Source organism: Arachis hypogaea, chromosome 10 (assembly GCF_003086295.3).
Source record: "Arachis hypogaea cultivar Tifrunner chromosome 10, arahy.Tifrunner.gnm2.J5K5, whole genome shotgun sequence".
Taxonomy (NCBI): Eukaryota; Viridiplantae; Streptophyta; class Magnoliopsida; order Fabales; family Fabaceae; genus Arachis; species Arachis hypogaea.
In genome coordinates, this window is record NC_092045.1 from 103,014,847 (window position 1) to 103,042,584 (window position 27,738).

The 27,738-nt window shown below is 31.8% G+C and overlaps 2 protein-coding genes across 2 annotated transcripts; one reads left to right on the top strand and one right to left on the bottom strand.

Moving 5' to 3' along the window:
- Nucleotides 1–5,516: 5,516 nt before the first annotated feature.
- Nucleotides 5,517–9,154, bottom strand: LOC112716199 (uncharacterized). Its single transcript, XM_025768062.3, has 4 exons — nucleotides 8,565–9,154; nucleotides 7,928–8,459; nucleotides 6,456–6,726; nucleotides 5,517–5,746 (listed from the first exon to the last, which is right to left on the bottom strand). Exons 1-4 carry the CDS (start codon nucleotides 8,963–8,965, stop codon nucleotides 5,610–5,612), a joined length of 1,341 nt encoding a protein of 446 aa, XP_025623847.1. The 5' UTR covers nucleotides 8,966–9,154; the 3' UTR covers nucleotides 5,517–5,609.
- Nucleotides 9,155–20,297: 11,143 nt separating this feature from the next.
- On the top strand, nucleotides 20,298–25,505 carry LOC112718333 (pollen receptor-like kinase 4). The gene is made up of 3 exons (XM_029289416.2): nucleotides 20,298–21,050; nucleotides 22,275–23,027; nucleotides 24,706–25,505. The coding sequence occupies exons 1-3, from the start codon at nucleotides 20,402–20,404 to the stop codon at nucleotides 25,323–25,325; spliced, it is 2,022 nt and encodes a 673-aa protein (XP_029145249.1). The 5' UTR covers nucleotides 20,298–20,401; the 3' UTR covers nucleotides 25,326–25,505.
- The last annotated feature ends 2,233 nt before the right edge of the window (nucleotides 25,506–27,738 follow it).

Consider the following 27,738-nt stretch of genomic DNA (forward strand, 5'->3'; position numbering starts at 1 on the left):
GATCAAACAATTTTATTATTGTGGATATTTGTCTGCACGTGAGGCCGTGTGGAGAACTTTGTCTTTGATATTCATCGGAGACGGCCTCCAGTGATGAGATTAACCTTTTCATTTGTCTGAAAAGCAAAATATCATCTTTAAAAATAATGACAATCTTGAGAAAATCATGGAATAAGAGAAAGGAAAAGGTACGGTGTTCTTAATATGGATGGAGGCCAAAAAAGAATTTAAAGCAAGTCAAACTTTAACGTATGTTGAATTTCCAAATCAATTTGTTTATGATAGAGAAAAAGGGAACGACATTCACGCAAGAGAGAGTATTCTATTATGAGGTTAAACTATTTTCCACCAACTACATGTGATATCTATTATATAAAAATTTTGTTAACTGTTCAGAAAGGTTGCACAACATATGAGTGAATGAGTCTATTAGGACAATTAATATGATTACATATCCTAACTTCCAAAATACTTTTTATTCATTAAGACTACTATATGACGATAGAAAATCCATTACAGCTATTAATAGAGGTGGCAATGGGTAGGGTAAGGTAGGATTTGGAGTCAACCCTAACCCTACCCGCTCTTAACTCGTGGGTTACAAAAAAAGATGCAACATTATTATATAATTTGATGATAATTTAAAATAGAACTGACTTTTATGTAAAAAGAAGTTTATTAAATTATCAATTAATGATCTTCTTTTAATGACTAAGGATCTTTTGCATTTAGTGAGAGGTTTTTAGTTTAACATCCACTTAACATATATTTTTATATAAGTATATAACATATACATATATAGGGTGCGGGTTGGTCGGGTAGGGTTGAACCTCAACCCGCACTCTACCGACCCACACCCTACCCTACCCGCTGCGGATCGGGTTGGCAACCCTACCCGACCGGGTGGGGTCGGGTTGGGTACCCGCGGGTAGGGTACATGTTGCCACCCCTAGCTATTAATGAGGTTTGGTCATCAATTGAAAAAACTATTTGTGATGTTATTGATATTTAATAGTGTTAGCAAACCAAATTGTATTTAGAATACAACATGGACATTATTAGCTGACGGGATACTCTATAAGAGGAGAAACATATTGAAAAACTTAGATATTTCATTATGTGGTAAATCATTATCATATGTAGGACTTTATTTGCCAAAATCAGTATTCATCTATGGACAACTTTATGTTATTTTATCAAGAGTTAAGAGTTACAATAGTTTGAACATTCTAATTCTAGGCTAAGATAGCAATCCAAAATCATCAATAACAAATGTCATGTTCAAAGAAGTCTTTAATAATATTTAGGTAAAAAAAATAGTATTTTCATTTTAGTAATATGTTATGATTTTACACTTTTGTACGAATATTTATTGTAAATTTAATTAATTTATCTGTAATTATACTTTCAGACTTGAAATGAAATGTGTAACATAGAGCACAACATCATATGGCAATTGTTTATCTAATGATGTTAGTAAAATATTATATTGTCGATAAACTTTTGTTTATTTTTTGGTATAAAGTTTAGTGCAACATTGATATGCTATCAATATAGTTTAACAGCTATATATATTCTTATTTTTTCAAGTCTCTTTTCTTATAGGTCAAGAATATTATAGATTTCAAACTATTCTATTTGTATTTTATTTTAAATAAATATAAAATAACATAATTAATACACTTATTATATAATGACGATGATAATATTATGTTAAAGTTAAAAAATTTATGGTTATAAAATATTTTTTTTAATTTTGTCATGTCAAATTAAAATATAAGCCCGTGCATCGCACGGGTTTAACACTAGTAAAATACACATAGCTTCGATTTTTATAAAAATCTTAATATATTAATAGGATAAAATTCAAATTCACTAATTAGTCTTAGGAAAATGCTATGTGTCCTTTAAAATTCAGCCTTTATTCAGCCTTTAAATTTAAATAATATTATTTAAATAAATTTTAGTTAAAAGACATTCCTAATTTATAGCTAAACATGTTGTAATTAAAATTAATTTAAATTTCAAATACTAGAATTTCTCTAACTTCCTACCTACTTCATAAAATAGTTATTTTATTAGTTTTTTATTTATTTGCACGTCCCCCTCCCCTCTCTCGTGTACGTTCTTTTTTTTTCTTCTCTCTTCTTTACAAAAATTTTCATAGAAGAGTATTATTTCTCTACAGGTAAATTTATTATTTCATATTTAACATTTTATTATTATTATTATTATTATTATTATTATTATTATTATTATTATTAGATGAGTCGTGCTATTTTGTTTCTATTTCGAGTGACTTACATACTAACTCAAAACTCATTCATCATTATTTTAATAAGATTATATTAATATTTGAATTAAATAATAAATAATCAGTGTATATATCAATATTCTTTTCTTCTTCTTTATTTTTTTCTTTCTTTCTTTCTTTCTTTTATTTTTTTTGAATTTTTTCATTGCTTATTTGAATATTAACGCTTTTAAAATTATTAAAATGTATGTTTGTAAAAATTAATTTTTTTCAATTGTAACACATCTAAAATTATTAAATTATACATAAAATATTTTTAAAACACATCAAAAATTATAAATCTAAAATTTAAATTTAAACATTAAAAATAAAATTAATTTTTTATATCTTATTCGAGAAAAACTCATCTAATATTTCTCTTTTTTTAATACTTAGATTTTTTCGTTACTTATTTTAATATTAATGCTTTTAAAAGTATTAAAATGCTTGTTTGTAAAAATTCGATTTTGTTTTCAATTGTAACACATCTAAAATTATTAAGTGATACAAAAAATATTTCTAAAACACATCCAAAATCATAAATCAAAAATTTAAATTTAAACATTAAATATAAAATTAATTTTTTTTATATCTTATTCGATAAAATTCATCTAATATTTCTCATTTTTTTATTATTTGTTGAATTTTATCGTTACTTATTTGAACATTAATGCTTTTAAAATTATTAAAATATATGTTTGTAAATATTGGTTATTTTTCATTTATTACACATCTAGAATTATTGACTTATATACAAAACATGTTTGAAACACATCCAAAATTTTAAAACGGTTTAAGATTTATTTTAAAATTTTAAATTCAAAATTTTGAATTATAACTAATTTGATTTTTGGATGTGTATTTAAATTGTAATTATAATATATTAATAATTAAGTATATTAAATTTAAAATAGAAATTTAAAATTTAAATTTAAATTTTAAATTTTAGTTTTATTTAGTTTGTATTTTGAATGTGTATTTAATTTTAAAAAGACACTAAATCTATTTAAAATTTTTAGATATGCTTGTTTTATTTTTTTTAAATTATTGTAATAAAAGGCTGAATATTGTACAACTTTTAAAGGATACCTAGTTGAACTGTTAGTCTTATTAGTCTGTCGGACCTGCTTAGACCTGTTAATACATAATTACATATATAAATAATTTTTTTATTATTAACAAAAATTATGAGATTTTTTAAATTTATTATATTTAATTATAAATACTTTTATATATTTTAAATATTTTAAAAATTTAAATTTTTTTATAAATATTAAATATAATATATAAATATTTTTATTAAAAATTAATTTTTTTAAAAAATAATATTTTTATTTTTTAAAAAGAAATTATCAAACCTTTTAACGGCTTTTAAATTAGGCCAAATTAAATAACAGACCAGACTTAATACTTAAAAAAAAAAGCCTATAACACAGACCAATTAACAACATGACTAGACCTATTAAACGTAAAATCTAGCCTGAACTTACCTGTTTTCACCCTTACTCCCAAATATGATCTATCTAAATCCTCACAAATCCTATCTCTTAAATACCCACTAATTTAATCATAAAAATGTCTTTACAAGTCATCTCCATCATTCATACATTAAAGTTCGAAGGTCAAAAGGAGTCCTGCATCCAGAAGAGGCAGTCCCAAATATTTTAGGAAACTCACGAAAAAATACTAAAGAAAACAAGAACAAATACCCCAAAATAGGGGAGCACAGCCACACTACGCTATCATCTCAAGATGAATATACTCTTGTAATTCTCTCCAAAGTTGAATCCACTCTAGTAAGGTTCATTGTTGAGAGTTCCTCTCCTGGCAAAAGAATCCGCAATACTATTAGCTTCCCTGAGAATAAAACTCATTTGCACATACTAGGCTTTATACATGAGCTCATGAATTTTTTCAATCAGATCAACATCTTCATTTGCCAATGCGGACAGTTGTTGTATAACAAGAAAAGTATTTTTGGAGTCGGTTTTGTAGAACCCCTTTGCACCACTTTTCCAAGTCAACACTAACCCCCTCCATATAGCCGGTAAAGAACCAGAACAGCCACTAATCCACACCCCCAAGTGAAAATGCTGGCGTCGCATTTCACCTTCGACCAACTCTTTGGTAACGTTTGTTTTGAGGTACTGAGACAGAGACTGAGAAACTGAGACTCAGTATTGTGTTTGTTAGTTCAGAGACTGGTACTAAAATTTCTGTCTCTGTCTCTGAAATTTCAGTATTTCAGTACCTCCAAAAAGTAGGGACACAGGAGACTGAAATTTTTAGATATGGAGACTGGAACTTTAATAACATTTTATACCTAAAATACTTTCATTTCAATTAATTAATTCCAATTTTATCCTTTATACAAATTAAATTAGAGTTTTATTCTTGTTTCAATTCATATCTCCCATTTTGTACCAAACAGAATACTAAGATTTATATAGGGAATGCAAGTGTGATTTTTCAAAATATGAGGATTTTTGGTTAAATTTCGTTATACAAGAGATTATTATGGAAAAAGAGAAATCATGTTGAGCTTTTTGTAATTAAAAAAAAAATTTATGTGTAAAATTTTTATTTTAGTGATTTTTTTAAACAAATCTTGAGTAATAATTTCTATACATATCCATGATAAAATCGTAACTAGCAATTTCTTTTATCTGCAACAATCACCGGCATGAGGCATACGTGCATAATTCACCGTTTTCACCCAATACACCAATCTTTCAGTCATAACAAAAATAATTAGCGACATTATGCACTTTAATAATAATTTGTTTATTTTTCACACTCTTGTCATTTTAAAGAATTAATATAATAATTGTATTCAAAAAATTTAAGAGGTAATATTTAAATTAGTTTCTGAAATTCTGTGTCTTAAATTAATCTTTAAAATTTTAATTTATACAATTTAATCTTAAAATTTGTATCTATAATTTACATTAGTCTCTAAGCCAATTTCTATTAGGCTGACGCTAACTGCACTAAAGGTGGTCATGCTTGATTATAGAAAAATGATGACTTTTTATTTTTAGCGCTAAAATATCCAAAAACAATTCTTTTAAGATCATTCAAGCCATCTTTTGCTTCTAAACATTTTATATGATGTTTTTTTCTTATTTGAGTGTCAAAAACAAAACCCTGTTATTTTTCATAGTTCAACGTGACAGCGTTAGTCCTTTTTACTGCGTCATTAATGTTTTCGTGAGACAGATTAGATTAAAGTGAGTCAACTGAAATTTTATAGACCAATTTCAATCGTGCTTGCAACTTCAGGCGGGGGCAATGTAAGTATTATCTCAAACTTTAATTAAGATAAGACAACGACCTTGCTAAGAATCCACATGACCAAAGAGAATTCAAACGCAAACAAAGTATAAAGCAATCCTCGATCAAGTAGGAACCCAAATACCGTTATCCCTCCATAGTTATGCTGCAAATATGTCACTGCAATTATTATCAATAGAAGAAATTAGATTTCATTTAATCATCAAGAACCAAAAAAATTTCAATGTTTCTAACAAATTTCATCATTTGTATATCATTATTGTAGTTCTTGTACATAAAGTAACTTAGTGACCTTGGGATGTGTTTGTAAATATGGTTTTAACACCTAATCCCTAATATAAAACATCTTACAAACAAAACTATAATAAACACATTTGAATGAAAGGTTTATTAGATTTAAATGTGTTACAACAAAAATTATTATATCTACTATATATAATGAGATATAAAAGAAATTTAGTGTTTTTCTTAAATATCTTTTATTATATATAATCCATAAAAATATATACTTTGCAATATCTAATATTTGAGCTTATAGTCATGAAATATTTATTATCTTAACTAATATTACAATTGTTATTGTTGCAAACATTTAGTAAATAAAAAAAGGTGAATTAATAAAGACGTTAATACCTATTAATACACTAGTATGGATATTTCAGTTACGACATTAATTGAAAATAGTTATAATATAACCAACTAAAAAACAAAAATAATAAACATAAAACTTAAATCTATTCCTAAAACTAAACAAATTGAATGAACTAAATTTAAATAAGATAATCTCAAACTTAAACTTAACATGCTTCTATGCATTAGTCTTGCATATTCAATAGCATGAAAGTGGAGATAATAATAATAACCATACCTAAAGCTTGCCTTGTTTGGAAGGAAGAAGAAGGTCTCTGTTGAGAGGCTACTGATATGTATATGCCCTCAGAATGAGAATCAGAATCAGAATCAGAATCACACTCTGGTGGTATCATTTGAGCTTTAAATTGCTCTGACTCAGCAGAAGCATTAGTCACCAACATGTGCCATTTTGTGGCAATTGAGACTATCCCTTGAGCCCTGTGTGTGATTCTTGCTGCACTTACTAGACAGAGCAAAAATCCACTTAGCTGCACAGCTGAACAAATCTGCATAATAAACACAAACTCAATTGAATCAAGGAGAGACCCTATAAAAATTTATACACAAACTTAGACAAAAAAAATTTAGTAATTTTTTTCATATTCTTGATGTATATTTAATATGTGTTTTAGGAGTAAGTGAGCAACCACTGATAAATTTTGTTCACCGTATATAGTTAAAAATGAGTGGATAAAATTACTTAGTATTATTATTATTATCAAACTTGCGTTAAATAAAATAAAATAATAAAAAAATGCAAGATTTTTTAATTTTTTCTTCTTTATATTTTAGTATTTTTCATTTAATTTTTTTATGCGAAACATACAAAATTTAAAATTTTTTATTATATTTATTATATATGTGTATAAATTTTATTTCTGAAAAAAAAAAGAATGAGTTGTAATTTAAGATTTGAAAACAATAAATTTTATTTTTAACCATTTGAGAGAGGGATGTTAGATTATTTTTTAAGTACAAATTAAAATTCAGTTCTGATGGTATAAGGATTAACCAAACATGTTACGTTTGAAAAACAAAATCAACTATATTAAATCACTTACTTATATAAAATATATTTAAAAATAAATTAAACGATTTATGTATTTATTAACAATAATATTTTTTGGTAAAAGATAGAATTAGGTGGGAAATGAAGAATTTTGTTAAATTTATAAAAAACGTGACATATTTTTTTAGTATTTTTTATTAAAAAAATAATATTTACTCTTCACCAAAATTCTATTTTTTACTATAATATTACTGTACACTAGCAATTTTGAGGACTAATATATTCTTTTTTATTTTGAAAAAATAAAAAAAGAAAAGAACAAATCAATCCCTAATTTTTTTGTTTGCGATGATTTAAGTTTTTGAAAATTTAAAAATATATTTAAGCCTCTGATCTCTTTAAAATTTGGATATATCGATCTATGAGTTTAATTTGTCTAATTTTAAAAACTTTTTCCGTATGCATCTTTATCAACCAAGTCAATACAGACCCAAGTGAACATATGTCGAGGTTTTAAAAATATCAGAAATTTAAATGTATTTTTAAATTATTAAAGATTTAAATGTCCGCTAATCAAAAGGTGAAAGACCTGTTTATCCTTTTCTCAAAAAAGAGTTGATTAAAAAATACTCTGTAAATACTTTATCCAACCATGTTAAAAATGAGACCACTGTATATAGAGAGTGTGAGAGATTTACCACAAGATCACCAGAATTGAAGAAAGTCTTGTGAGATTTGGATTCCAAAACAAGCAACAAAGCAGCCAACTGGCTAACACTGATAGTAACCAAGCAACCAATTATAAAGAACCTATACCTATGACTTGTAACCCATAACTGCCTCCTAATCCTAACATGTTCCCTAAATATCACACTTGCTTCATTATTACAACCATCTCCACAACCTTCAAATAGCTTCTTAAGCCCTTCAAATCTTAGAATCTGAAGCTCACATGTTAGCCTGAATAGCACACACATTAACAAGAACACCCCTGTTCTGTAAACCCATGAAACAAGGACTAGAAGGAAGAGTATTGAATTTAGAGGGAACTGACCACCGTTAGCCGTCGTGAAGAGGAGGATCTTGTGTGCCAGTTGTACAAAGAATGAAGGTAATATTATGAATGATAAGTATTTAAATGCCTTCTCAAGCTCCCGTGTGTAGCCACGTCGAACGTACATTGAGTCATCTTGTAAGATGTCTAAGAATAGAAGTTGCCTAAGGCCATACCTGTTGTAATTTCAATTCTCACTGTGAGTTGTAAGATGTTTCGCATGGCTTACCATTCATATGAGCACGTTTTTATGTAAAATTATCTAACAGTGTTTGTGGTACCTTCGGAAGAAACGGGAGAGAGTGAAGAAGGCGATTAAAGCAAGGGCCGATTCCGGTAACTGAACAAGCTTGTTGAATTTGAAGGGATCATCAATGGAAGCAGAGTGAGATACACCGATAAAGATTGAGATGAGGAGAGGTGCAGCCATTGCGAGGACGACGAACAACGCATAAGAAATTATTCTTCCAAAGCAATAAGAGTGATCAAGAGCACACCACTTAAGAATGATTCGAAGGTTTCGAAGTTCATCCGAGCTTATAGGCTTTGATCTTGCATAACATGGCTGCTGCATGAGCAATGGAACGTTGTGTTGTTGATGATCTTCGTTTTGTGGAGAGAGAGTGGTAATGGAAATGGTGGCGGTGGATTTGGTTGGTTCAGTGGTTGATGATGGCTTCATTTGTTTTCAAACAGAGACAGAGAAAGAGAAAGGGAAAGAAAGTGAATGAATGAATGAATGCATGCTATGTGTTTGTTTTATTGTGTCAGCGATATTATTATATGTTAAAATTTAAACTTAATAAATGTGGGAAAAGAAAAGAGTAAAGAGGGAAGAGAAGAACAGAAAAAGAAGTTAGAATTTAGAAACCTTGCTTTGTCCCGGGAGAGTTCTTATAGGTTTTGGTGAAGCTAAGAATAAAGTGCAAATGATGAGGAGTGAAAGAATGAGTGCCTTTTTTTCTTTTTGGCTGTCAGCAGTGAATTATTCATTCTAAACTTTAAAGAAAGTTTTGAAATAAAAGTATCATAAATTATTATTCATATGGAATGTGTATTGGTGTTTTTGCTCAATATTAGAGAGAGATGTTTTGCTATTTTGTGAATATCAAGTTCAACATACAGAGGGTGTGGTGACAGGATTCGTTGTCAGCGGTGTATCAGTTCTTCAGCAACACGCCGTGAGCATAGTGATGTGTCAGTTCCCCAGCAACACACCGTGAGCGTAGTGATGTGGCGAGCATATAGGCGTGGAAACTCCGTGGCAACACGCAGTGGGCATGTTGCTTGCGAATCAAGTAGGCATTGCAGAGGTTCTGCGCCTTTTCAAAGAGTTGCAACAACACATGATGGGTGTATTGGAGGCTGACTGCATGCATATGCAGGGAATAACTCCTCCACCTCGATAAGCAGCAAATACATTGTTGGGACTCTATAAATTGAGTCCCTCATCCCCCCTCCCCCATTTCATGCATTAGCGAGTTTTTTGTCTATGTTAAAGAGAGAAGAAACGAAGTGAAGAAAGAAGAAGAAAAGAGTTTAATGCTTTAAAAAAAATATAGAATAAAGAAAAATGTTAGTTTGTATTTATTTAAAAAAATAATACATAATTATCCATATCAATTATTTGGATCATTCAAATTATGTAAGTTAATAAATTTTATTTTTTATGTATTTAAATTTTTGTAACTTTTGTTGTTAGTATCATATGATGAAAATATAGTATTGTTATTATTTTTTTGTATTTTATTAATATTTTTAAATATATTTTTTTATTTTTTAATATAATTATATTTTGTTTTATATAAATGTGAATATATAATTTTTTTGAATTTTTTTACTATAATGGAATTATTTTTCTGTACATTTAATAAATAATTTAAATATTAATAAATAAATAAATAATTTTATTTTTTTAAAAAAATATATGAATATTTATTAAATATTTTAATAAATAAATATTATTAAATATAAATATTTATTTTTAAATATAAAAATTATTTATATTTATTATTCTAAAAAATAAATATAAATATTTATTGATAATATTTAAATAAATAAATATTTTTTTATTTATGATTAAAAATAACAATATTTATATTGATGTAAATTAGTTTTATAAATAATTTTTGTGTAATAATTATAATCTATTTAAACTAATAAATATATTTTTGTTGAACCAGTTTAACAGGAATTTAATGGTTCGTAAACTAGATCCGCCGTAGACATAGAATCCAATAGTCGAAAACTACTTACGCTCAATGAGATTCTACCACGTTTTTAGGATTGGAGTGATAAGAGGATTTTACCCCTTATTAGCTACTTTGGTGGAAAGGTGGAGGCCAGAGACTCATACCTTTGTATTGCCAGTGGGTGAGGTTATTGTGACACTGTAAGATATCGCTCATATATTTGGCATACCCATTGATGGAGAGCTTGTGAGCGGCTGGACAGATAGTAGTAGCGACTTCCTACAGAGTCAAAGCATTACGATATTCGGTTGCGAACCAGTTGTCATAGTTCTTCGAAATCTTATATAAAGCTGGGTTGGGTTCGACGTATCAAAGACGCAGAGCCATTGGACACTGAGTAGTCTATTAATAGATACCTGATATGCCAGTTTTCTGTTTGTTGGGTTCGACCCTATTCACGGATAAGTCGACCGCATATGCCCACACGAAATATCTACCGTTGCTTTGCAATTTCGAGCATATCCATACTTATAATTAGGGGTCAGCATGTCTCGCGCATTTTTATAGGGCACTATGCCGTGCATCACGATATGATACTAAGGAGATGGATAGCCCTCTTAATCTGTTGTTTGTTTAGGCATGGGAGCGACTGTTGTGTATTGTGCCGGTACCGAGACAGTCCTTTCCACCGACTGAGATACCACTTGCCATGAGGTCACAGTTCCTATTTTAGTCTGGTATTATATTGAACCAGCATATTTGATTGACGGTAACTATTTTTAATTTTTCAATGAACCATGTTTTAGGTGGAGTCATTCCAAACGGACCACAGCATGGTTATCAAAGATCGCAGCGACTTTATGGTAGGAAATAGACTACATGGACGAGGTAAATATTTAGGGTTCGTGTCATTCCCGTATCCAAATATTAATATTAGGGTTCTAATTTTCTAATAATATGTGGTAGTTTGTGTGGCGGCCGTACGAAGGATTGGTCATACCCGACGAGTTACATGGACACCTTGAGGTGTATGATATTGTTGCTCCATTATTGTCGTTCGAGTGTGTTGAATGGCACCCTACAAACCGAGTGATGCGTCAGTTTGGGTATGCACAACCACTTCAAGTGGTAGCCAGAGACATTCCACTGGTAGAGCATTGCAACACTCTTCGCAGAGTACAATTTCATGACTAGACAGTTTTACATGGAGGATGGATAGAAGAATGGGGCAACTGTCATAACACTTTGTTGCGAAATTTGCACCCCTTTCCGACTTGGGACTTTAGACTGTTGGCAGAGTACCGGGATTGGTACATGGGTTTGTACGGATATCTGTTGAGATTGTCGGAGTACGTTCCTCAACATCCATATCAGCCACCAGCCCCACAGTCACCAGCGCCATAGCCACCAGCACCTCAGAGTCCACCTCAATATGCAGTGGTTCAGTCATTTTCTTATTATGTACCACAGCCACCAGATCACAGTCTTGGTAGCCATCACAGTCACCACAGTCAGTACAGCCACCACGGTCAGTCCAGCAACCACGGCGAGGTCAGTCATCATAGACATTACAGTCAGCACAGTGGGCATAGTCGGCACTCTTAGTATAGCCAGCAGGATCACTCCATCCAGCATAATCAGCCACACATCACATTCCGCCCCGGACAGGAATGGGTTGACTTTCCGTCGATCCCATCGCAGATTCCCGTTGACGGTCATGGAGATGAGCAAATACAGCAATGTGTCAACGCTGGTTTGGGTAGTTGTCCAAATCTTACCGCTATTCCTTCACCGTCAGAGTGGTTGATCCACATCGGGCATCAGTAGATATGGCCTATGGTATGCGGGGTCCTGCTTTCGGGCACACGTCATGGCGGGTGTCGTGTGATAGTGGTTTCATTCAACTGCAGGTGGGATTCAAGATTGTTGACGAGTAAAATCCTGGTGCATTTGCTCTAGCATAAGTAGGCAGGTCGCCCACTCCGGCTGTCACTCAGTTTGGGGTCACCCTTAAGACCTACGAACAAAACGAAATCCACCTGATAGTTTTACTCTGTCGCAGCTCGGTCAGGGGATGATGGGCAAGGGATTGAACTGGATGGTTCAAAAGAAGTGAGCAGGAGTTTGGTATGTTTAGGTTTAATTTTAAGAATTAAGTTAATGTAATTCTTCTTTAATCTTTTGTATGTTTACCTAATCGAATTTTAAATTATAGTTTCAAAATTAAGTGAATGTAAAGGACAATTAATCTTTTGTATGTTTATCAAATCGAATTTAAAATTATGGTTTCAGAATTAAGTGAATATTAATCTTAGTTAATCTTATGTATGTTTAACTCACAAAGGCAGTAAATGATAATATTAACCTAACATTGAAAACATCAATAGACAAACCTAAATTTAAAAATACAAACACGATAAGGATAAGTGCATAATGAGCAATTGGTCTTTCATGTCTTCAAAACTATGCATTTATCAGGCAGAAAGGAGAAGTGCATGCAGACTGAGCTTATTAACCCAAATCTTCAAGAACTCCCTGATAATGCACAACAGGATTTGAGGCTCAAGCATCCTTTGGTAGGAATCAATACAATTCTCCCTGACACCAAACCTAATTTGGTGTTGGGTGTGTGGTGCACGAATCCCTACACTTTCGTACAGCTGTACCAGCAAGTGCACTGGGTCGTCTAAGTAATACCTGAGTGAGTCAGGGTCGATCCCACTAGGATTGTGGTTTGAAGAAAGCTATGGTTATCTTGCAGGTCTTAGTCAAGCAGATCAATATGTTGTTGGATTACGGAGTTTTATTAGAATTATTGGAATGAAATCAGTAAGATAGATATAATTGAGGATTGGAGTTGCTTTGTCTTTCTGAATTAACTCTGGTATCACTGTCTTCTTTGCTTGTGAGTGATTTTTTCAATGGCAGGCTGTATGTGATCAAAGACATTACCCGTGGTCATTGATCTCCTCTGCTCCAGATTAAACACCATTGCCCGTGGTCATCCAATCTGACGAAGGGTGAACCTCTAGCAGTTCATTCTCTTGGAGATCCTACTCAAAACGTCACAGACAAGGTCGAAACTTCTGGATCATAGAATGCTGCTTCTTTGGATTCTAGCCTATACCACGGAGACCTTAATCTCCCCAGAAATCGGCTGAACTAGTGTCTCGAGAAGTCCCCAACGAAGTCATAGATTAGCCGTCTGAGAGATGTATAAACATAGCTGTTGGTTCGTACTTTTCGGCCACGTATTCACACGAAACCAAGTAGACGCGGGTGTTTGTCAGGAACGTTCGTCTTAGTATGATGAATAGAGATAATTGTCACTAATCATCCTATTCACCATGTTGAAGAACGAATATACATCTTAGAAATAAATCAAACACGGATCGAAGAAGAAACAGTAATACTTTTATTAATTCATAGGACTCAGCAGGGCTCCTCCCCTCAACCTAGGAGGTTTAGAAACTCATGATGAAAAGGAATACAATGTAAAGCTCGAAAATAATGTGTATAATGTGCGTCCTTTCTGGGCATTTGGACGCTGGGTCTGCTCCTTGGGCACTGGACACTAGAAGGGGTAGGAAGCTGGCGTTAGATGCCAGTTTGGGACTTCTAATCCGAAAAAAGTATAGAATATTATATATTGCTAGAAAGCTCTAGAAGTCAGCATTCTATAGCCATTAAGAACGGTCCATTTGGACTTCTGTAGCTCCAAAAAAGCTCTTCTGAGTGCAAAAAGGTCAGATCTGGACAGCATCTGCAGTGCTTTCTCTGTCTCGGAATCAGACTTTTACTCCAACTCCTCAATTTCAACCAGAAAATACCTGAAATGGTACAAAAACACACAAACTCAAAGTGAAATCCAAAAATGTGAATTAAACACTAAAATTGTAAAAACTTAATAAAAACTAAACAAAACATATTAAAAACTATATGAAAACTATGCCAAAAAACGTATAAAATATCCGCTCATCAGTGTGCATCATCCACTAAGGAGGAAGTTCCCAAGAAGAAAGCATCCAGGGGATAGAGAAACAAAAAGATCCCCATTGAAGGTTTCTCCCGAAGAATGAGTGTGGTGTTGACTAGTAAACTAGTGTTGACTTATACAGCAAACAGAATCCACTCTTTGGAGCATGTTGAGCTACTTCATGGGCACACGGAGAGAAAATTCACAGTGAGAGGGGAGGAGTTGAAGCACTATAATCAACTACTGCCTTAACAAGAAATCAATCGTCAAGCTAGTGACGTTAAAGAAGCGCTTGTTGGGAGGCAACCCAATAATCCATATCTTTAAATTTTCTATTTATTTTGATTTTATTTAGTTTGTTTTAATTTCTTTTGGTTTTCCTTCTTTTTAGGTATGTTTTGATCATGCAGAGTGTCTAAAACAGGAACAGGTGCAATTAGAAGGGATTTCAGACCACCCTGGAGGGAAATACACTTGGCTAGGGTGGCGCCAAACTTGAGAATCTCAAGTTTGGCACCAGTAACAAGAGTTTCAAGAAAAAAATGCCACTAGAGGGGTGGCGCCAAACTTGCCAATCCAAGTTTGGCGCCAACATGCACACATTCCTTTGAGAACTTTGATGGAAGGGTAGCGCTAAACTTGGAAATCTAGAGTTTGGTGCCACATATGCATCATTGAGAGAATCTCTTGCGACGTGGGTGGCGCCAAACTTGGTGTTCCTCAAGTTTGGCTCCCAAAAAAAAAAACTTTTTAAATTTGAATCTTTCTTCCCTTTTATCATTTCTTGCTTCTTTTGCAATATTTTCATTTTTACTCCTCCATGCGCTTTTTATGTTCCTCCCTGTTTTCAGTTTTTCTTTGTTTGGGGACAAGCAACCTTTTAAGTTTAGTGTTGTAGAGCGCGTTCTTTGTTTATCTAATCATCAATGGCACAAAAGGAAGGTGAATCATCTTGAAAAAGGAGCACAGCCTGAGGAATGAGATGGCCACCAGGATAACTGAGGTGGTTGAGTTCCTTTCATTCTATTTTCCCTTCCGCTCTTATTTCGTTATCTCCTATTTTCTATTGCTTGTCTTTATCTATTGCATGATCTACAGTATTTTCAGTTCTTAGGTTTTAGTTTGATTTAGTTGTCTATTCTTAATTTGAAAGGATGTCTCATGTACTGCATCGCTCACTGAACTTGAATCTAAAAAATGAAAAAGAAAAGAAGTGATGTATTACATGAGAAATTAAGTTTATATTTAAGAGTAATCTTATTTGCTTAGATGTGGTGGTGTTTATCTGTGACTTTGAATGCATGATATGAATAATACATATTTGAATATGGATCAAAGGAATTTAGAGAACTATTATGAATTCTCTACATTAAACAAAAAATTAATCCTTGAAGCAAAAGAAACAGCGAAAAAAGAAAAGAAAATAAAAGGGTAAGGCCCAAAGCTCTAAGCATCGATTGCTAAGAAGGATAATAATGATCAAAAGGTCAAAGAATTGTTTTCCTAGCTATATGCTTGTGGTGTGGTTGTGTCAAGTAATTCTTGAGATAGAACACTTAGAGTCAAAGCCAAGTACAATAAAGAATATACCAAAGGTTTTGAGCACCACTGACTGGAAAAGTTCAATAGAAAATATCCGAACTCAAAGAGTTCCCCAGTTAAGTGCTTGTGGTGTTTCTGTGTCAAGAAAAGCTTGAGACAAAACATTTAGAGTCACGGCTAGACTCAAGGTGCAAAGCACTAAAGAAAAGACAAGAAAATTTTGTGTTCAAGGATTAATCCAAAGCAAAAATCAAGAGAATTTATAATAGTATCCGACTTCTAATTCTAAATAAAATTAACATTCCTAAGCTTTAAAGGATAGTGAGAGGCCAAAACTATTCATGGTCACAGTGTTGTTAACCCCACTCAGAAAATAGATAGAAGCTTAATTGAAAAAACTCAACTCTCATGCAAATTCACAGCTGAGGTTTATATTGTTTTCGGTTGTTTGAGGACAAGCAACAATTTAAGTTTGGTGTTGTGATGCATGAGCATCCTTCTTATCTTTTCTTATTGAATTTGCATGTGAAATTATTGAATTAAATCAAGATTTAAGTGTTTTAAGTTACCATGAATACTACTTTGAGTTGTTTTGCAATTTGATTTATTACAGGTGGCATTCGGGCGAGTTTGACAGAGTTCGTGTAGAAGAAAAGGAAGAAAGTGGATGATACTGTCAACCCTGACTTCCTCGCACTCCAATGAGCATAACTTGAGCTATATAGATTCAATTGACGTGGTTTTAGCGACATTAGAAAGCTAATTTTCAGAGCTTTCCAATAATATATAATAGTATATACTTTTTTTCTGGAATCACGGCGCCAAACGCCACCTAGGGGCGCCAAACTTCATCCAACCCAAGTTTGGCGCCAGGACTCATAATACGCCACATTTGATGTGGCCTTAGTGGCGCCAAACTTGATCCAGCTCAAGTTTGGTGCCAGAAACTCATAAAGCTCTTATTGGATACGGTCATAATGGCGCCAAACTTGGAATTTTCAAGTTTGGCACCAGACTCCTGATAAAGAATAACACTAGCGTGATCTTTATGATTTTGTTTGATTTAATTTGGTTTTAGAATTTATTTTTAAATTAAGAAAAGATATTTTAGGTTTTAGAAAATATATTTTACATTTATTAGGATTAGATATAAAAGGAGAAGATATCTTAGCCTAGACTTCTTCTTCTCTTCTTCCGCACTTTTTTTAAAATTGGACACTTTTTCTCTGCTAGGGTTTATTTTCTCCATGAGCAACTAAACGTCCATTGTTAAGGTTAGGAGCTCTGTTTATTCTATGGATTAATATTATTATCATTATACTTCCAATTAATGTACTGATTTATATTCAAGGATTACTTTCGTTCCTCATCTTATGAATTTGAGTATATTGGAAGATAGCTCTTTTTCTACATGAATTCTTGTTGATTCTTGGAAAAGTTAATTCACTTGAATAACAGCTTGAAAGTAATTCCTCCTAAATCTATAATTACCTGGACTGAACATGATACGTGATATATAATCATCTTATATTTGGGTAATTAGGGTTTATGTGGCTAATAAACTAGAATTTGACCTAAACCTTTAATCTAATTCAGGTGACCAAGAAATTGGCAGTTTATTAGGTTAGAGGAGATTAAATCACTAATGAATTAGGGTTTAATCAATTAAAGTTTTCCATGAATTGAATCTTACATGATTAAATTATTTGGTAAGAACCATTAATTTGGAAAAATAAATATCTCTAAAACTTTAACATTTATCTCATAGTCTCATATATCTTTCATACAAATTTACTATTTGCTTTCTTAATTCTCCTAATTTACTGTTTAATGCAAATTGAACACCAAAACACTCGTTTCTGCTTGTCTGACTAAGTGAATCACTCAACTATTATTGCTTGGTCCATCAATTCTCGTGGGATCGACCCTCACTCCCTTGAGGTATTACTTGGTACGACCCGGTGCAGTTTCTGATTTAGTTGTGGTATTCTATTTTCGCACCAAGATGGCACTGTTTTGGATAATCCTACTCTTTATTGACAGTTAGTTGGAGGTCTCATCTACTTGACTGTCACACGCCCAGACATCGCCTATCCACTTCATGTTCTTAGCTAGTTCTTGTCAGCTCCTTGTTCTACTCACTGTGCGGCCGTTCTTCGCATTTTTTGCTACATCAAAGGCACTCTGTTTCATGGACTTCATTTTTCTGCCCATTTATCTTTATCCCTTCAGGCGTACTCAGATGCTGATTGGGCTGGTGATCCTACTGATCATCGTTCTACTACTGGTTATTGTTTGTTTCTTGGTGATTCTCTTATTTTCTAGCGAGCCAAGAAGCAAATGTTCACTGCTCGCTCAAGAACAGAAGTTGAATACCATGCTCTAGCCGACACTACTGTTAACGTTGTCTCAATTCGTTGACTTCTCGAAGACTTGGGTGCTCCTCAGTCGTCCCCAACTGATTTTTTTGTGACAACCGCAGTGCTATTTAGATTGCCCATAGTGATATTTTTCATGAACGCACCAAACACATTGAGATTGATTGTCACTTTGTTCGGCAACGTCTCCTTATTGATGCTATTCGTCTCCTAACTGTTGGAACTCTGGATCAGACTGCAGATATCTTCACAAAAGCTCATCATCCTACTCGTTTTTGAACTCTGGTATCCAAACTCAAGATGGTATATTTAGCTCCCACTTGAGTTTGCAGAGGATGTTAGAATATATTAGGATCAATTAAAATAAATTATTATTATTTATATTTATATAGTATATCTGTGTATTTATTGTAGGATTTTGTATTTTTATTGCTTTGATTCTTCTAGCACTTATATATATATCCTTGTACATTGTACCTTTGATTCACACTCAATAGTACACTCTTCAAATTACTCTCTTATTTTTAACATCTTATAAGATTTTAAAATTTGTGTATCCATGTCTGTGTTAGTGTCCGTGCATCGTAGAAGATAAGTAAATTTTACGTTTTGGAATTTTTTTTTTTGGTTGACAAGGCTATGGGCTTTGTAAAGTGATTAGTATCCAATTACTCCTTTGGGGTTTTTTTTTTCCATGTTCCATGACGTACAAGACATAAAATTTCAATGACAAAAAAAATATTAGTTTGATTCTAATGAGTTTAAGTTTAACTTTAACTTTAACTTTTATATTAATAATTACATATTATCGCATATACTAGTTTTAGTATATAGTTATCATCGATAATGACCAGAGCACGTCGTTCATCTTAATGTACAAAATTGAACAATAATCCAAACTCTACATACATAATAATACTGCACGTTATATTAATAATGGTAGTTGAGTACATTAATAATTTAATCTCATCAAAGCTACAATAAAGCACAGCTAGCGTTTTGAAAAAAACGTCGTATAGCACGTTCAAGTATTAATTTTACAGCCATCTCCTTTTAATTTAATTTATAAATATTCAAATTCATATCACAACAAAAGCATGCAAAACAAATAAAATTATAGCATAAAACTGATCTTAATTAATTTATTCTTTTTTTTGTCAACACAATTCATTGGTCAGAACCACAGGTCTAATGTGATACATTATACATGTAGAATTAAAGAATGTAAAACTAAATCCAAAGAGTATAGTTGAATTATTCCAATTCCTTGTAAGATAGTGTATGTAAACACTAATAACAATAAAATAAATTAAACTAAAATGTATGAAACCAATGTAAAGAAGCTAATAAGGGACATTCATCCTCACCATTAACAAGGAAAAACAGCTACCAACCAACCATAAGCAAGAAATTATATATATATGAGAAATCTTATATGTATTATCTTTCTTTACGTCTCTCTTCACCTTCTATTATTTTTAGTATATATTTAAAAAAGTAACTAGAAGCAAGAGTTAAAAAAAATTATCTTATATTATAAAATAATATACCAGAGAGATATATAAAAAGAGAAAGCATAAATAAAAAATTAATTTTTAATTAGTTAACATTAATTTATTTTTTTAGAATTTATAATTTAGGATCTAAAATTAAAAATTTATGATTTAAAATTTAAAATAAATAAAATAATTAAAAAATAATTGGTATTATCTGAAAAAAAAGTTAATTTTTTAGTATTATTACTCATAAAAAAGTGGTGCAATTACCATTTCTTATAAAATACAACAATTAAACAAAGGCTATCTCACCTTCGGAAATTGATGAGGTCCAAAAACTTTGGCCGGCATAACCAGCTCATCATTCTTTGTAGAAATGGCATTGCCAATATCACCGTTTAAACACTTAATTAAACCACTCTTAATTAATTTCATGTGCATAATCCTTTTCCTCCTCCCAACATGCGTCCACAATCTAATCTCTATTTCTTATACTACCTAGCTAATCATATCATATGATCAGCCAAAATAATCATGGCACATGAAAGAAAACACTATTGCTTCATCTTCTTCTTCCTCTTCCTTCTCAGTATCGTGTTTGCCCCGCTGTCACGGGCAGACAACGATACTCAAATTCTTTTGCGGTTCAAGAACTCGTTGTCCGATGCCGGCGCCTTACAAAATTGGGACGAGTCAATCAATATTTGCAGCTGGACCGGCTTGTTATGCAAAGATGACAAACTTCATGGACTAAAGCTAGAAAACATGGGATTAAGTGGCACCATTGACATAGACATTCTTTCCGAATTGTCTATTTTGAATAGCTTTAGTGTGATTAACAACAACTTTGAGGGTCCAATGCCGGAGTTCAAGAAGCTTGAGAGGCTAAGGGGATTGTTTCTTTCCAATAACAAATTCTCCGGCCAGATTCACGACGATGCATTCGTCGGCATGAGGAGGCTGAAGAGGGTATTCTTGGCGGAAAACGAGTTCAGCGGCCATATTCCTAGCTCTCTTGCTCAATTGCCAAGGCTTTTGGACGTGGACTTGCATGGAAATAGATTTGATGGTACCATACCTGAATTTGAGAATAGCGATTTTAGGGTTTTTGATTTATCAAACAATCAATTGGAGGGTTCAATTCCAAAAAGCTTGAGCAATGTGGATCCAAGTGCATTTGCTGGTAAGCCAACATTCTTTTTTTATTTGTAATTCTTAATAATTAAACATAAACTCCTAAGACTTTGTTTTTATTGAACAAGTCACCCCATCTATTAGTCTCCTTTAAGAATTAAAAGGTTGGCAATTTTTTTTTTTTTTAAATCAAGCTAGGTTTAGCTTGTTCGAAAGAGATATTTTATTTGACATTTTTTTTTATTTTTTTTGAGTTTATTAAGGCAATTTTTTTGATGGAACAAAATAAATATGATGTTAAAAAAATTTTGTAAAACGAACAAAAATATTATGTTTACATTAAAATTTGTCACTAAAATCAATCATCATATATGTGTATAAATATATGTATGATTTAATTTATTTTTAATATATATTTTATATTTTAATATATATTTTACACTAATAACTAATTTTAGTTGTTGATTTTAATATAAATTTAACATAGTTCAAAACAAATGAATACTTGCAGCTTGTTTTATTTTATAATTTTAGCTAGAATAAGTATAGAAGATTAATTTTTAATTAGTTAATATTAATTTATATTTATTATAAAATTATTTTTTAATTCTCGTTAAAGTTTAAGAGAATTTAAGATTTAAAATTTGAAATAAAGAAATAACTTTTTTTAAAAATTGATTAAGATTAAGTAAAAAAATTGCTCTAGTTAAAACTCTTTTTAACTACATAAAAGAGAAATATTATGAAAAGTATCTAACAAAAAATCTAACCAGCAAACTTGAGACATGTGCAAATATGACATAGAGAGAAATGATTTTATTAAGAATATTTATTTATTTATTTTAATATATAACATATTTTATATTTAGCAATATGAAAACAGATGCATATCCGCAAATTTTGAGAGCTGTTTTTGTTTTAAAAAAATTCTGCCAGTTATAATTTTTAAAGAACTGTATATACTAACGACTATGCTAAATATTATATACTGAAATTACCTATTAAAATTTGTAATTAGAATAAAATACATATTAAAATATAAAATATATATTAAAAATGAATTAAATTATATATATATATTTATATATAAATATATTGTGATTAATTTTGGTAGTTAATTTTTTTTATGATTAATTAATTTTAGTGTGTAAATAATAATTTTGATATATATACTAAATAGTAAATATGAATAATCACACTAGATATCTGCATCAAAATTAGTTCCAACAAAATCAAATTGTCTATAATTAATTTTTTTTTCCTTGTGTATCAGGTAACAAAAGACTATGTGGAAAACCTCTAAGCAACCCTTGCAGCAATAATGAACAACCCACCCCTCAAAATGACAACAAAACTAACAAACATCGCACACTAATAATTATAATTATCATAGTGGTAATTGTGGTTATCTTGGTTCTAATCCTAGCACTCTTCATAATCATAAAGCGCAGAAGAAAAGCCAAAAACCCTAATCAGCTGGTAGAGGCTGCAAATGCATCAAAACCTCAGAGTAGTGTTGCAGTTTCAAGTGATGAGGCCAAGATGGCGACATCCATGGAGGCAAGGGCATCCATTGAGCCAAGTATATCAATAGAAACAAAATCCATAGACGTGGCTGCGACTGAGGCTGAGGCTGCGACAGCCCTGTTATCCATTCAGAGTGTTGAAGATGGTGGCGGCGGCCACGGAGGAGGAGGAGGAGGAGGAGAAGACTTTAACTTTGTGAGGGAAGATAGAGAGGTTTTTGATCTGCAATACCTGCTGAGGGCCTCGGCCGAGGTACTCGGCAGTGGAAGCTTTGGATCAACCTACAAAGCTATGATTCATAGTGGTCAAGTTGTGGTGGTGAAGAGGTTCAAGAACATGAACAAGCTTGGAAAACAAGAATTCTTTGAGCACATGAGAAGGCTTGGGAGGTTGACACACCCTAATGTGCTCCCTCTTGTTGCATTCTACTATGGAAAAGAAGAGAAGCTTCTGGTCTATGACTTTGTTCAAAATGGGAGTTTGGCTAGTCATCTTCATGGTATGGTTATCATTTATTATTGCATTTTAATATTTCTTAATTAATTGTTATATTCTTGAGTCTTGACACACTATTAGCATAGTTAGAGTTAATAGTCAAAATTGTCCTGAAAAATATCTCGATCTCCATTTTGGTTCTCGAATGATAAAATTAATCGAAATCGTCTCTAAAATATACACGACTTGGTCACGTTAGTTCTTCTGTCAATTGGATAATGACGTGTCATGTTAAGTACCATGTGACACATGATGACGTGGTGGGTTGATGCGTGTCACTTGACATGTAAAAAAGTTATTTATAATCAAAATAGTCCTTGAAAGTTCAGACGTAAGTCATTTTTATCCATAAAATTTTAAAAATTAATCAGATTAGTCCGTATTATGATCACATAAAAGAAAAATATATAAAACACATAAAAATTTATTATGATCACATAAATTTTGATTTTGAGCATATAACTTTATTTAGGTTAACAAATACATACATTTTATTTTTGAGTATATGTATATTCCAGCAAAATATGATAATGTAAGAAAAAAGTTTTAGAATAGAAAAGAATAAGAGAGATTTTGAGAAGAATTAAAGGAGAGAGATAATTTTATTAAAAGAATTTTTAAGAAGAAAAGATACAATTACTAATTTTTTGTTTGTTAATTACATTTCTATTAAAATTAGTAGTATTAAAAAATATTTTAAATTTAATATTATCAAAAAAAATATAAAAAAATTATATAAGAACTAATTTGGTTAATTTTTAAAATTTTAGGAATGAAAATGATTTACATCTGAATTTTCAAAGACTATTTTGATTATAAATAACTTTTTTACATGTCAAGTGATACGTGGCGCTGATCTGACACGTCAACCAATCATCTTGTGACACATGACATTAACCCACCACGTCATCATGTGCCACGTAGCACTTAACATAACACGTCATCATCTAACTGACGGAAGGACTAATATGACAAAGTCGTATATCTTTTGGGAACGATTTCGATTAATTTTATCTTTCGATGACTAAAATAAAAATCTGTATATCTTTCTGAAACGATTTTGACTATTAACTCAGCATAGTTATTATCAAATTAAGCATTGTGTTTTTATGTTTACATATATTTCATAAACATGAAAAAAAATGAACAGTAAGAATATGAACTAATTCTCTTCACGTTTTTTTCTTCTTTTAACCAATTCTAGCAAGGAATTAATAAATATAGATGTTTCTAATGAAGTTTTTATATTGTATACAAAATTTCAATCAGGTTTTCATATACTAAATAATAAATTAATTGGTATTGCTTTTTTTCTTGAAAAGCTTTATACAATATTTTTTAACTTTCGAACGTGCAAAGTTTTTGTTAACGCATTATTATTAGTTTGATTTTTATTGTTTCTCTAACAACAAAATAGTTAATAAAAAAACCAGGTCTCCCTTATAATTAATTGGGTTATGCTAGGTAATCAATACTTTTTTTTAACAACATAAACAACCACTAATCAAATTAAAACACACTACACTTTCAAATTATTCATTTAGATATTAATATTAGAATAACCATTCACGTACCTAATGAAATGAACATTCAATATATCCAATGTTCACATTATTTAATATTTTAATTGTCTACCTATACTTTTTCTAATTAATAACGTTATTGTTATTGCTAATGTGCAGGTAAACGAAGTTTAGCGTTAGATTGGCCAACTCGTTTGAAGATCATAAAAGGAGTAGCAAGAGGCTTGGCATACTTATACAAGGAATTTCCAGACCAAAAACTGCCCCATGGACACCTCAAATCCTCAAATGTTTTGTTAGATCATGCATACAAGCCTCTTTTAACAGAATACCAACTCGTGCCAGCAATAAACAAAAGCCACGCCCAGCAATTCATGGCAGCGTTTAAGTCTCCCGAGGCAAGCCAGCACGACAGTCCTGGCGACAAGACTGACGTGTGGTGCCTCGGGATCCTTATACTGGAGTTGCTGACAGGAAGGTTTCCTGCAGATTACGTGAGGCACGGAAAGGGTGCGAGCGAGGAACTAGAGACATGGGTGAAATCTATTGTGAGTGGAGAGGTGATTGATAAGGACATGGTTGGAGGAAGCAATGGTCAAGGGGAGATGTTGAAGATGTTGAGGGTTGGGATGGGGTGTTGTGAGTGGAATGAGGGGAGTAGGTTGGAATGGAAGGAAGCTTTAGCCATGATTGAGGAGGTGAAAGAGAAAGATAACATGGAAGATGAATCTTCTGGTTTTAGTGAGTGGGACTTGTCCTTTTATTCGGAAACTCTTTAGGTTGTATTTGGATGGAGCAGAATTAAATGTGAGAAGTAAAATGAGATTTAATAAGAAAGTGGAATGAAGTTTTAAAAGGTAAAATTATCAAAAAAAATTCTTAGGTACTTTAAAAAAAAAAGCAAAGGAGAGTTTTTTTTATTTCATTCATATTATGACACATTGTAATGTTGAGAAGACATAGGTAATAGGTTTCTTCAAAGAATTCAGGTCTTCTGCATTTTGAAAATTTAATTTTAGCAATAAAAATGTCCCGCATTACTAATGAAATAAAACAAAAACTCTCATTTAACTTTGAAAAACCTAAAAAATTCTCAAATTATCACTCGCTTTATTTTCCAATAAAAAATGATTCTATTTGAAAAAACACAATCCAAAAACTCTCAACTAACAAGGGTTCATTTTATTTCATCTCAAATAATCAATCCCAAAAAACGCTTATGAATTCACTGATATTTAAGATTTTCTAAAAAAAAATTCCAAAGAAATAATGGTTAGTCTTCTAAAAGATATTTTGATCACCTCTAGTTATAAAGAATAGAAAAAATTAGAAAAATACTTACAAGCCATTGTCACAAATTAAAAAAAAAAATTATAAAGATGTCATTGGGAGAGTTTAAAATAAACTCAAAGGATGGAAGAACAAATATTTGTCTCTTGTAGAAATATTAACTTTAGCTCAATCAACTGTTAGTCCAGTTTTTAAACTATCAGATGCAGGATGATAGAATTTCTAAGAGTATTTGTTATGAGGTGGAGAAGCTCCTAAGAGGATTCATTTGGGAGAGATGAAGAAAACCATTGAAAAATGCACCTAATTAGTTGGAGAACTATGTATCTACCTAAGCACGAAGGGAGATTGGATTTCAAAAGACTTTGCTCAATGAATGATGCTTTTCTAGTCAAAATCCTGTAGTAAATGGAAAGGAATCCGAATAATTTGTGGGTTCAAGTGCTTGATCACAAATACTGTAATGAAAATAGGAATTTTGACAACATAATTGCTAAAAAAATGGAACTCACGCTTATGGAAGGAACTGTCAAAATGTGGCCAAATTTTAAAAAAAAAACAAACACTATGAGTTTCATTTGAAATGACCAAAATACTCTTTTTTGGAATGATTTATGGGTGAAGGAAGAAGGACTTTTGAAAGATCGCTCTCTAAACTATATCACAAACAACAATAGCCGAGTGAAAGATTGGATTAAGGACACGGGAGAATGGAATTTTGCTATCCTCAACCACAACCTTCCATCTGTAAAGGTCTAGAGAATCACAACGATGGTTTCCCTTACCAAGAGGGAAGGGAAGATATAAGAGTATGAATACACACTGAAGATGGTAACTTTTTTACTACATCAACATACAAAGTCTTCAATAGTTAGTCAGTGCCTATAAAGACCGTATGGAGCTACATTTGAAATTGGCAAGCACCATAAAGGAAAAAAGTGTTTATGTGGACCTTGATACACAAGAAACTTTTGACAAATCAAAGAACTGCTAATTTTTTTTTAAGGAGTGGTGATGGTAAAGTTTGCTAAGGAATCCAAGAAGATCGCTTACATGTATTGTACTAAAGCTACTATTATTTGGATTAATTTTCTAAAACCCACAAGATGCAGAGCTTCTTTCAACAAAATTGGAATGATTGGATTAAAATTAGTTTAACACACCAATTGAAAAAAACTCAAGGAATAAATTGAAAGGACATATTTATCATAACCTGTTGGTGCTTACGGTGTTGGAGAAATAAAGAAGATCATAATGCAAGCTATACTAGACGTCTAGACCAATTCAGCCATATACAGAGATTATAAAATAAGTGCAAGAGATAAAAGGGACGTTTGAAAGGGCTTACCTGTTCGAGAAACCAAAAGGAAGAAGATAAATCCAAGTTGGGTGGGTGCCTCCTTTGGCTGGTTGGGTGAAATTGAACGTCAATAGAGTAGTGCAAGAAAATTTCAATAACACTGGCTCTATTTAAGAATGAAGGCAACTGGGTTGTGGGATGCAATTATAAGATTAGGTGTTGTTCCGCATTTGTGACGAAACTTTGGGGAATCACCGAAGGGTTGAAACTAGGGTGGATGATGAGAATGAGAAGAGTGACAGTGGAATCTGATGCTAAGAGTGTGGTGAGACTCCTGAATACACAAAAAAGCCTTGAAAAGCAACCCAACACCTTAATTAAAAGGATAAATGATCTGAAAACGAATTATTGCAATTTTTTGTTATAAAGATATTCAAGGAAGGTAATAGATGTACAGATTTACTGGCTAAGAAAAGTTATGCTTCTTGTTCTAGGTTTTAATACAAAGAAAAAAATCCCTAACAGATGACCCTTCTCGCCCATACGACGGAAGGCACCACATGCAAATCCCGACCCCTCCCTTCGCCCAAGATAGACGACCA

Bases quoted from the DNA above. Each gene is read 5' to 3' on its own strand.
- LOC112716199 (XM_025768062.3), bottom strand. From the start codon at position 8,965: ATGAAGCCATCATCAACCACTGAACCAACCAAATCCACCGCCACCATT. The intron at 8,460-8,564 runs GTACCACAAACA...AAATTACAACAG, and splicing joins CTCTCCCGTTTCTTCCGAAG to GTATGGCCTTAGGCAACTTC. The intron at 6,727-7,927 runs GTAAATCTCTCA...TTTATTATGCAG, and splicing joins TCAATTCTGGTGATCTTGTG to ATTTGTTCAGCTGTGCAGCT.
- LOC112718333 (XM_029289416.2), top strand. From the start codon at position 20,402: ATGGCACATGAAAGAAAACACTATTGCTTCATCTTCTTCTTCCTCTTC. The intron at 21,051-22,274 runs GTAAGCCAACAT...CTTGTGTATCAG, and splicing joins GGATCCAAGTGCATTTGCTG to GTAACAAAAGACTATGTGGA. The intron at 23,028-24,705 runs GTATGGTTATCA...GCTAATGTGCAG, and splicing joins TTTGGCTAGTCATCTTCATG to GTAAACGAAGTTTAGCGTTA.